This window comes from Cryptomeria japonica, chromosome 6, assembly GCF_030272615.1.
Source record: "Cryptomeria japonica chromosome 6, Sugi_1.0, whole genome shotgun sequence".
Classification (NCBI taxonomy): domain Eukaryota; kingdom Viridiplantae; phylum Streptophyta; class Pinopsida; order Cupressales; family Cupressaceae; genus Cryptomeria; species Cryptomeria japonica.
This window is the reverse complement of record NC_081410.1, coordinates 430,545,173-430,557,400: the sequence shown is the minus strand read 5'-3', so window position 1 is coordinate 430,557,400 and position 12,228 is coordinate 430,545,173. Positions and strand designations below refer to the sequence as shown.

At 34.9% G+C, this 12,228-nt stretch overlaps 1 protein-coding gene across 1 annotated transcript; it reads left to right on the top strand.

Moving 5' to 3' along the window:
* Positions 1-384: 384 nt before the first annotated feature.
* On the top strand, positions 385-2,175 carry LOC131044170 (small heat shock protein, chloroplastic). The gene is made up of 2 exons (XM_057977443.2): positions 385-860; positions 1,512-2,175. The coding sequence occupies exons 1-2, from the start codon at positions 644-646 to the stop codon at positions 1,940-1,942; spliced, it is 648 nt and encodes a 215-aa protein (XP_057833426.2). The 5' UTR covers positions 385-643; the 3' UTR covers positions 1,943-2,175.
* Positions 2,176-12,228: the final 10,053 nt, after the last annotated feature.

Genomic DNA, 12,228 nt, shown 5'->3' with positions numbered 1-12,228 from the left:
AATTAAGATAAATAATTTTATACTATTTATTAAATGTGTTTAAAATCAAAACATTTAAGAAAAAATAAGAAGTTCAAAAATACTTCAATTTAATTGGAGAGTCTAAATTAACAAATGCATCCAACTGATGCTATAGTATTTTGCCGGCACGGCAGGAACTAACAATGTATTTTACCATCAAATTTCAAAGGAAACATTATATTTAAATTATTTAATCTTCACAAATTATTCATCCAATAAATTATATCAAAGGAGATTCTAACTTCATCAAAGGGAAAAAAGAAAACAACCATGAATCAACTACAATAAAAAAGACTTTGAATGTAACATGGGAGCTTAAGGCGTTAATGAATTTCCACAACATTGTGTAATAGAAGACTGTGGAGGCATCTCGTGGCGCGCAGCTGGCTATTATCGCGAACCTTCTCAAAACATCCATCATCTTCCAAGCCACGTTCTAGAGACATCCTTCCATGGCGGTTACTCTGCAATTTATACCCCTTTCCCCATCCCTCTCCTTTCGTGCTATCTTTGCGTGTTTCTGTGAAATTTCTGATTTTGCGAGCTGGTACATAAAGACCCCTCAGTTTAACAGTATAAGAATAAATATTTTTTCTTCTCTTTCGTAGGTTTTTTCTCAGCCATGGCTGGACGACTGCTTGCCAAAAAACTGGTAGACCAAACGCTGTTAACACGTCTGCGTGGTGGCGTCACAAGTTTAGCATCTCAAGGCAGAAACTTTTCGACATCTGCCGTAGCTACACAAAATGAAGACAAAAATGTTGCTGAAAGGCCTAGGAGACGACGCCGTTCGCCGATGCTCAGAAGATGGGCAGATTTAATCCCGTTAGGGTTTTCAGGTAAAATGTGCCGGATAATATCTTCTAAGTCGCTGCTAATTTGCAATTTGCTATTTAAGCTCTCTACTTGACATTTGTACAGGTTGAAACCAGCGCTTGCTTTCGGATTTTGTTCTCGAATTATAGCTAACTACCTAGAAAGTCTTCAAATTTTTCCTAAATTTGTGTTTATTTTCTGGATAATACTTAGATTTTATCCTCATAATCAATTATGAGGAATTTGTAAAATATTTACAGATATAATAGGATCATCTCTCTGGTTAATAGTTTTTTAACTTAAGATTTTGTATTTATCATTTTGAAGGAATTTGTAAAATAGTTACATATAAGAGAAACGCAACTATTTTCTCTATCTTCTAGCAAAGTTGCAACTATTTTCTGTATTAGAGGGCACTGCATGCGGTTGATATAATCAATTTAGGTAAATTTGTATTTGTCTGTGCATTTCAGGCTCTTTTGGTATAGGTCATTGTGTGACGCTTTTACAATAATAACTTGCTCAACACGCTTTCAGTTGTTTTCATAAATTTGAATCTATTTATTTGGTCTGTTTTTTTTTTAAGTGATGCTATTGTCCTACTTTTTCTAAGAAAGTGATTGTGAAATTAGCTTGTTTGTCTTTGTGCTTGTAAATCTTGAAATCGTATGCAGATCTCTCGGATCCTTTTCCTGTGAATCGAACCCTGAATCAGATGATGGACACGGTGAACCGCTTGTTCGATGAGTTTGCTCCGTCTCGCACAGCAGGAGAGGCGTTGGAAAATTTTAGGCCGGCATATGATATCATGGAAGAGAATGATTCGTATAAGCTGCGCTTTGATATGCCAGGGCTGAGTAAGGAGGATGTAAAGGTGGAAATTGAGGATGGAACGCTGGTGATCAAAGGCGAACACAGCCAGGAGGAGAGGGAGAAAAATTGGTCTTCTAGAAGCTTCGGAAGCTACAATACTCGCATCATCTTGCCAGAAAATGTGCGACTAGATGAAGTAAAGGCTGAAATGAAGAACGGGGTTTTGCAGGTTACTGTTCCCAAGACTGAACCGGAGAAGAAACAGGATGTTATTGCAGTCAATATTAACTGACTTTGAAGGTTTTGAGGGTTTATTCGTGGCACAACTCTGTTATTTTATTTTCTTTTTGGTTTTTGTGTTGTAGATTGTGTACCTAGTTAAAATAATATTTTTACTACAGTACACTTTTTCTTAGGCTGTTTAAGTGACAAACGAGCATGCAGCTTTACTAAAATTTCTCCTTGGGGTATGTAGATGGTTAAATTCTATGGCAATAAAAAAATTCACTACCGTTCAATGTAAAATGGTGTTGAAATTATGCGGCACCCTTTGTTGAATTTTGTTTTTTTTTAAGTATAAACTGTTATATGGTTGGCAAGTATATTTTTTGTTTTATTTTTCTATATATGGATGATTGTTGCGAGAGAGTTTCTTATAAAATTTGAATATTTATAGATGGGAGGGAACACCATATACGGAAAGGAAATGATTGGGGTAGTTCAAATAGGCCTCTGGCTATTTTAGTTCCAAAACAGACCTGTCGTACAACGTGTTAGTCATACAGCGTGTTAGTGACAGGTTAGTCAATCGCAATTGTTAACTCCAAAATTCAAATTGCCATAATAGACAGCGTTCTTCAAATAGAACCCTTCTAGAGCTTGACAACTCTCACTAATCTAGTGGGTGCATTAGTTGATCACTCAACCACTTTAATTCAACTATTTTCACTTTACATAGAAAATTTCAAAATAGCTTAGTAAGTCCCTAGTTATAGGGTTAGCTTATTTGATGTGATATCACATAAGCATGTTGGTGAGACCATAGTGATGTGGCATCACATATTTTGATGTTTTTTTACAATAAAAAGTACATTTCATTCAATTATGGGTAGTTATTGGTACTATTGTCTAAAAATTTGGATATTAAATCAACAAGTATGGGTATTAAATCAACAACTACTATCAACAATTGAAACACATTCAACCATTCAACTACTGGGTCTTCTCCCTTATAATAAGAGAAGAGCACCAACCTTAACATTAAATTACAAATGCTTTTATAACAGGGGAAAAGCATGTTATCGCTAATTTTGTGCACTCATAGATCCTAAACGGTACATTGGAATTGAAAGATCTTTTTTTTTTGTTATTTATGTACGAAACATAATTGCTTATAGGTATTGTTTTGGCTTTTGGGTAGTAACAATGCATGCTTGGCAATCCGTACTTCGACCAAGGGTTTAAAAGTATACTTTTCAAAGTGTCACCTAATAAATGTAGTAATGATACATGCTTGTAATCTGCAATATAGCCAACAATTAAAAAGTACAGCTTTCAAAGAGAGCCCAATAAATGACAAGGATTGTGCCAATACCCATTAGCTTGGTCAAGTGATAAAAATTAATAATTTAGTCAATTAGAAATTAAAAATTACACTTAAATCAAAATGTTAAGTCTTGTGGGGTTGCTCGCCATATTAAAATTAAAAATATCATTAGAGGCCAATTTATTAATAACTGTCCCTATTTATGTTTGGTGAGCATCAAGTCATATCTTTCACTTACATCAATCAAAGAGCATTGATGTGCCCTAAATTTTATTTTGTAGATGTTCTTTTGGGGATTATTTTTCCCGCATCGAGGTTCTCGTGCCTACCCACCACTCTACGTATGCAACCTCGACTCTACAAATTGCAGGTCACGTGTTTGCTCCATGATTCTTTTCTTATTGTTGTCATCGACTCTATTTTCTCCTTGCATTTTGGTGTCTTATTTAAAAATCATTTTTGTGTATGCCATTGAGGGTTTCCTTACAATGATTTCTTTCACTTTTTTTTGTGAAATCTTACTCAAAGTGCGAACTAAATAGAACATGTGAATAAAGAACATTATGTATTTTTTTTAAGAATCCTTAGTTTATAATTATGGATTTTTATGGGTATACGATTATTGTCACAATATTTTCATGTACTATGTTATAATTGCAATTTCTTCATAATGTTATCTAGGATTTGATTTTATTGTCAAATAATTGAAATAGCCATAAATAGTTATAAAATTTTGGGAGTAGAGTTATTGACCCTATTTTTTGTGGGTATATGGTTGTTGACAAAAAGATTTTGGGGATGTTGGTGGAATTGTTCAAATTTCTACATTAGATTCTTGGCATCAATTGTTAACGTCTTTAATTGGTATTTTGCCTTGCAAAGCCCCATTACAATTAAACATGGGATCTTGTTGTCTCATTTCAACACACATTGTATTGTTCTGCATTGATCTGTATACATAATTTAGTGTGTCTCCTCCTCGTCCCCTATCTAGGTCTACTCACTGACTTAACTCCAATTTGATACCATGTACACCCACCAATTGACTTCCTAGAGTGCTATCCTTCTTCCTGGGGCTTAAACATGGTCCTTGATAGCACCCTTGTCCTAGGACCACTGTGTCCGGCGTCTTGGTCCCTCTTAGTTGAGCCCTATCTCTCTGGCGAGAATTCAATCTTGTAGCTCTGCATGACCGTTGGAGGTCAACCTAATCGATAAATGATCTAGATACCCTTATATAAAGACATTTGATCGATTCATTTCAACTTGTCTCCATTTACAAGCAATCAAACATCCATGAATTATTCATCATTAAGCATTTTCAAAGATCTTCAAGGCTGCATATCCTTCATTCAACCATTGTGGGGTAAAATTAGATCATTCATATGCAAGCATGTGTGTGTGATTAGAGTTTTTTCATGTTCATGTCATTTCATACAACATATGTGATTACATTCAAGAAGCAAAGCATCATTATTAATAATTGCATATTTAAGGTATACCTTTTCATTATTTATTTCAATATTTGTAGTTATTCATTCAAGGCTAATTCCTAAACCGAGGTTTGACTTAGGCAAACCCTTATTACCAACAATTTTCTCTTCTCTATTGTGTGAAGGAATAGGTATGAAGTTGTAACTTTCAAGATCACCATAATTACCAAAGACGAACATGATGGTATGATGAAAGAATAAGTATCTAGTAGAATACTGAGAGGGGGGGGGGGGTGAATCAGTATATTGAAAAACTGATACAAAGTTCCCAAACTCAAACTCAATCAAACAAAGTAAACATATTTTAGTCAAGATCAATATTCATAGGAATACTTGACATTAACCAGTTTAACTGTTATGACAACTTTAATAGTAAACACATTCAATCTTGTAAACATCAACAATGCTTAATCATAACTCAACATATTCATCTCTCAATGCTTATACTTAACATGCCTTATCAAAAGTTAATCAAATCAACAAATAAGATCACAGCCACAAAAGCATTCACCACTTGACACAAATGTTTATACGTGGAAAACCCAAATAGGAAGAAACCACTGTGAGATGGGACTCACAAGGATAGCTATCTGAACTCTTTCGAAGTTCGCCCTGTTAGGAGCCAAAGCCTGTTAGAACTTTACAATAAGTCATGTTAAGAACTAATTCCGGTTAGGGATCACCTGGTTAAGGGATTTACAAATATGCCTTGTAAGGAGCACAATACCCTGTTAGGAGTAACCTCGCTGGAGGATTTAAGAATCCAAGCTAGTGGACCACCTTGTTAGAGGATTTAATGAGTAACCAAGCTTGTTAGAGCTTACTCGGTTAAGGGATTTTACTTCTGTTGTAATTGTTAGAAAACAACAGGTTTTCTTGATCTGTTTGAGTAGCACTATCTTTGCTTGATCAGATCCTTCTAAGCTTCAATCTGCCTTCACTCAAAGTGCAGATCCATTCACTGGTTGGGCAACCACACACTCAACGGGTTTTCTATCAACCTTGCCAACAACCTTTACAAACAACTTCATTGGCCTTCAATACAAATCAATTAGGTCGATAACACAACAAAAACCTAATTCTCATCATTGAGATTACAAACAAGTCGCTTCAATCCTGACTGTTAGAAATCATAACAATCTCTTCACATTCTTCAAGATAATTCTAACTGCTATATGATCACCGCTCCATTGGATTTTGTAACCCAGCACACGTTGTGCATTAAATGCAATCTACTTTGCTCCTTCCCTAGACAATAAGCAAACGCGCCAAACCAATTTGAATTTCTCCGCATACAGTGATCACACGTCTCTCCATCATTACAGCTCATCAGATAATAAACCAACAAACTTGATTGGTTAGGATTTAACAGCGGATAGGGTTACGGTTGCATTACATAGAAAGGTTTAACCCTTCACACCGATTCACCAATTCAACTCACAAACTTTACATACATCGGTTACATCTTGTACAACTCTCTTCTTACCGGTTATAAGCCAATATAAAAAACAACAATATCAGCAATAACATGAATACCTTTTATCGATTCAATTGACATCAATGACAACATATCATTAATGCAATCTCTTATGCAAAATGCCATCAAACTCAAAATGCCAACAGGACAGGTTCCCCTTTGGAAGGTGAAAAGTGTGGAGGTCTTGAGTGATGGGCATTATGGCCCCAACAATTTAGGATGAACTTCTAGGAACAAATTCAAATACTCATATTATGCTCATATTCAGGTTCATGGCTTTGTTTGATGATCATAGCTCACTGTTTATGGATATTTACTTCAATTTCAGCACATTCACCCTAATTTTAGCATTTTCACAATTCAACTTAAAAAGGCGGTATCAAATTTTTAACCAATGAATCTTTTAAAAATTATATGCTCTATCCTTGCTGATTTGAGGCTAGATCTATTAGGTTCACCCCTCTTTAATGTAGTGGAACCTAAGCAAAAATCAAGGGTTTTACTTCATCATTGGGTGAAACCCTAATTTTTCACCATTACATTTTGGTTCCTTACATCCTTATTTTTTATTTATGTGAACTCAGATATGAGTGTTTATACAATTTAAAATTCAAATCTACATTCACAAGTTTAATTTCCAATCAAATTATATAAATTTAGAGGTTAAATTTATAAAAACCCTAATTTTTTACTTTAAAATTGAGCTTGTGGGTTGCCTAATTTGGATTAAATGTCTCAAATTTGATTTGTGAACATTTTAATTTTCAATTTTGTATCTATAGATCTCATTTTAATCAAATTACATAAATTGAGAGGTTGAATTCACAAAAACCCTAATTTATTTTGGTTAATTTGATTTGTGGTTAGCATAATTTTTCAAATCTATTTCCAGATCTGATTTTGAACATTCATAATGGCTAATAGATCTGATTTATTTAATATTTCACATATGATTACATTGGTTTTCACATACATTTATCATAATCATGTGTTAGATAATGGTTTCTTTCACTTCACATTGCTTCTTTTCATTCATAGCACTTTGGCTTGTTGCATTTTTTAGAATTTTCAAATTGCTTCCTTTAAATCAATTAAATCTCAAAGCTTTTATCCATAGTGCATGTTGCTTTATGGTGATATTTTTAGGAAAACGCATTACATATGTAGATCACATTAAAGCTTTTGTGGATCCTAATCCTAGATATGCTAATGGAAAACCTACTACTTGTACCTCTCCTAGGGTATCTAATGTGCATGAAGAAAGAGATAATACTCCTATCAATGATCTTTCTAATAGAGAGAAAACGGTGAAGAGAAACATGGAACCATCTTCTTCTCATACACATACCCTAGCGCAAGGGGGGCAAGATCAAAATGTTGGTGTTTCAATCTCTCTAGATCCCCCTTACTCTCCCAGAGCCTATCTTAATCATCAAAACATTTGTATAAAAGATGATGTTATGCATTTCATTCATGATCTATCTTCCCACATAACATTAAGTAAAGATGGGGCCTTAGATGAAAAGTATCTTCCTTCCCAACCCATCAAAGAGGATATGCATGATGATAGAAAGGAAAATCTCCCTACACAAGATGTTCCTTCTTCATCTAATTTTCCTTTTTCTCCTCCTAGATACACATAACTATCAATTTCAAATAAAATAATTATAATGTTCCTCCTCCTCAATTAAGAAATTCTTATAGGGGTGGCTATAACATAATATCAAAACAAGATTTTAGAGGACAAGGACAAGTGGGAAATTTGAACAAGGAATTAGAGTCCCTATAGACTCTCCCACACAAGCTAGTACCAAAGGTCTAGGACATTATCATGATTCCCCTATGGATGATCTCATTAGAATCCAAAACTTCAAGGATATCTTCCAAGACATAATTTAACTAATCATCCATCTAAGGGTGCTTCTTCTTTTGAAAATTCTTTTTTGTTAATATCATCAAACTAATGACCACACTACCAATAATTGTCTTGATTTTTAAAATGGAATGCAAGGACTCATCAATAATGGCATAGTCAAAATCATAGATGACAATCCGTCTTCTTCTAACAACCCTTGTCCTATATTATATCAAGAGAAAAGACCTAATCCTATTGATGATCAAGAGAAAATAGCTACTAGAATCTATTGGTGATTAAAGTATGATGAGCGTGTTGTCTTTCCTTTCATTAAAATAAATAACAATTCTAAGCATAAGAAAGGTGATGAACATTGTCTTTTTCATCATAGTTATTGTCATTCTCTTGGAAAGTGTAAAGCATTTAAAACATTTGTTCAAGAACAATATGATAGGGCTCGCATAGCTCTTACAACCAATCTTGCACTCTTTCTTGGTGAAGAGGTAGTGCCTTATCACTCTATTCACCCTTCATGTTGATCCTCACCCTATGACACAATTAGTTACCCTCATTGGGGGCTCTTTGTCATAATAGGTAATTCTTTTTCAATTACAAACATTTTGGGGCGGCAACACAATTCATTATTGCCTCTATCTTATTTCTTCTCTCTATCTAAGGTTTCACTATTCCCTTTAGGGGTTGCATTTCTCATACGTTGATGTCCTTTCTTGCATGGAATGGTATATCTCTTATGATTAATCTCTTCTTAGGGGAGTATGTGATCTTTCTTCTACTTCTTTCTCTTTGAAGATTACTTCTTCTTTGGAGTTGCATTTTACATATATTAATGTCTTTTCTTGCATTGAATATTCCTTCATGTGAGTATATTGTGCATTGACTTATGTCTAATCTCTCCTTAGAGGTTGTGTAACTCTTCTCATTGTCCCTACACTTGGGGGACATTGATTGATCTCTCCTATCCTTTCTAAGGATTCCCTTTTCCTTTGTTGAGTGGTGTTTGCTTATGATTTGGTGTCATTCAGGTTGTGTGAAGTAGTTGTTTGCTCAAGGATTCTCTCTTATGCAAGAGGTGTATGTCCTTGGCTACAACCTATTTTTCACTTGTCAATGTATATCTATAATAAACTTATCCTTCACATTGGGTCCAAAATGTGTCATCCTTCATCAAGAATCCCTTTCACCCAGTAATAGGGGGAAGGTATGCATTCTTGTTCTCCTTCCCTTCTTTTGGTAGAAGATGTTGTGTTTGTTCAAGAAACTCCTCTTGGAGGTGGATGTGTTTTGAGAAAATATCTATTCTCCTTCAAGGATCCTCTTTACACGTTGTAAGATATCTCTTTTTCAAATATCTTATCCTTTCTTATAAGAGTTTTCCCTCTTTAGCTTGGATTTATGAACATGGTTGCCTAAAAGATATCTCCTTGGTGTTGAAGGTGGGTATCCTTGTTTCTAGCTTCCTTAAGATGTTGACATAGGGCTATGTTGACATCTTAAGGGGGGCATACATATCTCCCTCTTTGTACTATATTTTTGCAATGTCTTAAACGGGTGTTCATTCTCGAAACTAGAGAAAACAAACTCGTACATGAGATGCTTTATATCTGAAACCAGACGTAGCATTAATATATGTCTTAGATGGGGTGTACATTCTTGAAAACAGATCAAACAAACTCTTACATGGGATGTCCTCAAAACCAAGCATATATTTGTCTTAAATGGGGTTACACTTTTCGAAACCAGAGCAAACAAACTCTTATGCGAGATGTTTCTAAAACTAGACACTCGCCTCTTGGAATTTTTCATTACATTTAAATAGGTTTAAGGATGATTTAAACCAAATAAAAAAAACTCTTATATGGTATGTTATACACTTGAAACCAGACATCACTGCACATACGCACGAGGATGAGTGGAACTAGAAAAAGACAACTAGATTAATCCTACTCTCCTCCCCAACATGGATCACCTAGAAAAACGCATCTAGAATGTGTATCCATGCTTCTTCCTTTCTTCCCATGAGCTCATAGCCTTGCTACTTGTATTTCATGGATGATGCATGCTCTTTCTCTTTTATGTGATCACTTGTGTTCTTGAGATGGCATTTTCAAGAGTGATATTAGTTGTTGAGACATTTTGATATTGAGGTATCTTCGGCTAGTTGACTTGAGGTCTTGTTTTTTGTTTTTACATTTTGCATGTTGTGTGTCTTTTTCCTTTTTGCCTTTGATTGTCTTTGTTTGTCTTTTTGTTTTTTTCTTGTTTTGTGTGCCCTTGCATGCAGTTGAGTGAGTTAAGATCCTAAGATTAGGGGCTTAGTTCGTCAAAATTAGTGATGTCTTATACTCCCTATGATTATGCTCCTAATTGATCCTCTCCTTCATCTCTTTCATCTACTTTACCATGATTATTTGCATAGGCTCATACTCTTGTAAAAGTGGGGGCTAAATGTAGCATCGTAAATTATCATCGGGTCAATTTACACCTCATGTTTGTGCTCCTACTTTAGCATGTATCCTCCTCATCTCCTATCCAAGTTCGTTCAGTGTCTTCTCCAATTTGATGTCATGTACACCTACAGACTTTGTATGACCCTATGTTAACATCATGTTAGTGTTAGCTTGTACAGACTTTGTACGACCCCATCTTGGCTCCCTTTATAAGCCTAATGGAGGAATTTACTTCTGAGGGGCATACATTTTGCTTATGATTTTAGTTTTTCCAACGATAGTTGTTAGAAAATAATTTTTGAGCACCACATAGTCATATAATTTTGGTTTCCTAATTTTTCCATTTTGATTGATTTTTAGGGTTGGAAACTAATTATTTCTCCTAGACACATTTATGCACATGAATTCTGCATATGAAATCAAAATTTCAATTTTGAATAGGTGTTGGAGAGTATTTGGAAAGTACTACGTAGCAATCATGTAGATTTTTAGTAGAATTAGTTTGGTACTTGTTTAAACAATTGTGGGTGTATGAGATTTGGAGTGTGATTACATGAGGATCTAGAAAAGTCGAGGAGAAACCTTAAGTAATTATTGTAGCTTTGTAAATTGTATCCTTGTACGATTTTGTCCTTTCCTAGCCCTAACCTTGGTTTTTTTACCTCTAGTGCTCAAAGTCTTATTTAATGCTACTCCTGCCATCTTGGAATATGCATTTTCAACTCCTCACCTAGCCTCTATCCCATTTTGAGTCATGATTGACAATACCAGGACACCTTGAACGTCATGGTCCTCCCAATCAGGACTCAAAATAGGACCTCACAACGGTCACTTGATATGGCGAGAAATTTGGCTTTGTGTCAACCTACTCCAAGTTCAAACATTTACTGTGTGGTTAGACATAAAAAAAAGCCTACCCTCCACCCTCCCACCCTCATTTGGTAACTTTTAGAGAACTAGGAAATAATAAGTGATCTCTCAAATACAAAATCAATTCAAGTCTATGTGAGCAAGTATTCAAGTATTCAAGCATTGAAGGAGAAGGTGATGTCAAGATCAAGAATTCGTGTTCAAGCATCCATGATTGACCTTCTATAAAGACATTCTACATTGCACCATAAACCTTTGCATGAGGATTCAAGTTCAATAATATTAAGATTAGATATAGCCATTCTCTCAAAAAGAAAGCATTTCATTTCGCTTCTACTTCAATTCCATTTCAATTATCATTTCAAGGTAAATTCCTTAACTAGGGTTTGACCTAATGCAAACCCCCATCAACCAAACATATTTCCTTTTTTTTGTGTGCAAGGAATTGTCTTAGGAGTTACAAGCGAGGAATCGGGCAGTATAAATGATGACAATCACTCAAATTTTGACGGCACAAAAAGTGGAGGACTAGGACAACCAACTCTCATCAATCCTTATAATTTATGACAACCTTCTGGTAGTGGATTCTATCTGTTATCCAAATCTGGAAAACATATAGTTTGTCTACCCTCAATATTCAAAGGACCAAGGCGACTTGCTCCCCATAGTCTTGACAATTAGGCTTGAATCTTCTATCATAGGTTTTGATCTATTTTCCCTCCTCATATCTAGGTTTACAATTCTACATGATATCTAGAACATTCTGTTACTATTATTTTATGTTAATTTCTCATTGTTTTTTGTAGATCTGGCATTGCAAATCAACCCTAATTCAAATTCAATTTTCAACTATATTTATGACATGTTTT

Excerpts from the sequence above, each read along its gene's own strand:
- LOC131044170 (XM_057977443.2), top strand. The coding sequence starts at position 644 with ATGGCTGGACGACTGCTTGCCAAAAAACTGGTAGACCAAACGCTGTTA. Across the intron at positions 861-1,511 it reads AATCCCGTTAGGGTTTTCAG|ATCTCTCGGATCCTTTTCCT; the intron begins GTAAAATGTGCC and ends AATCGTATGCAG.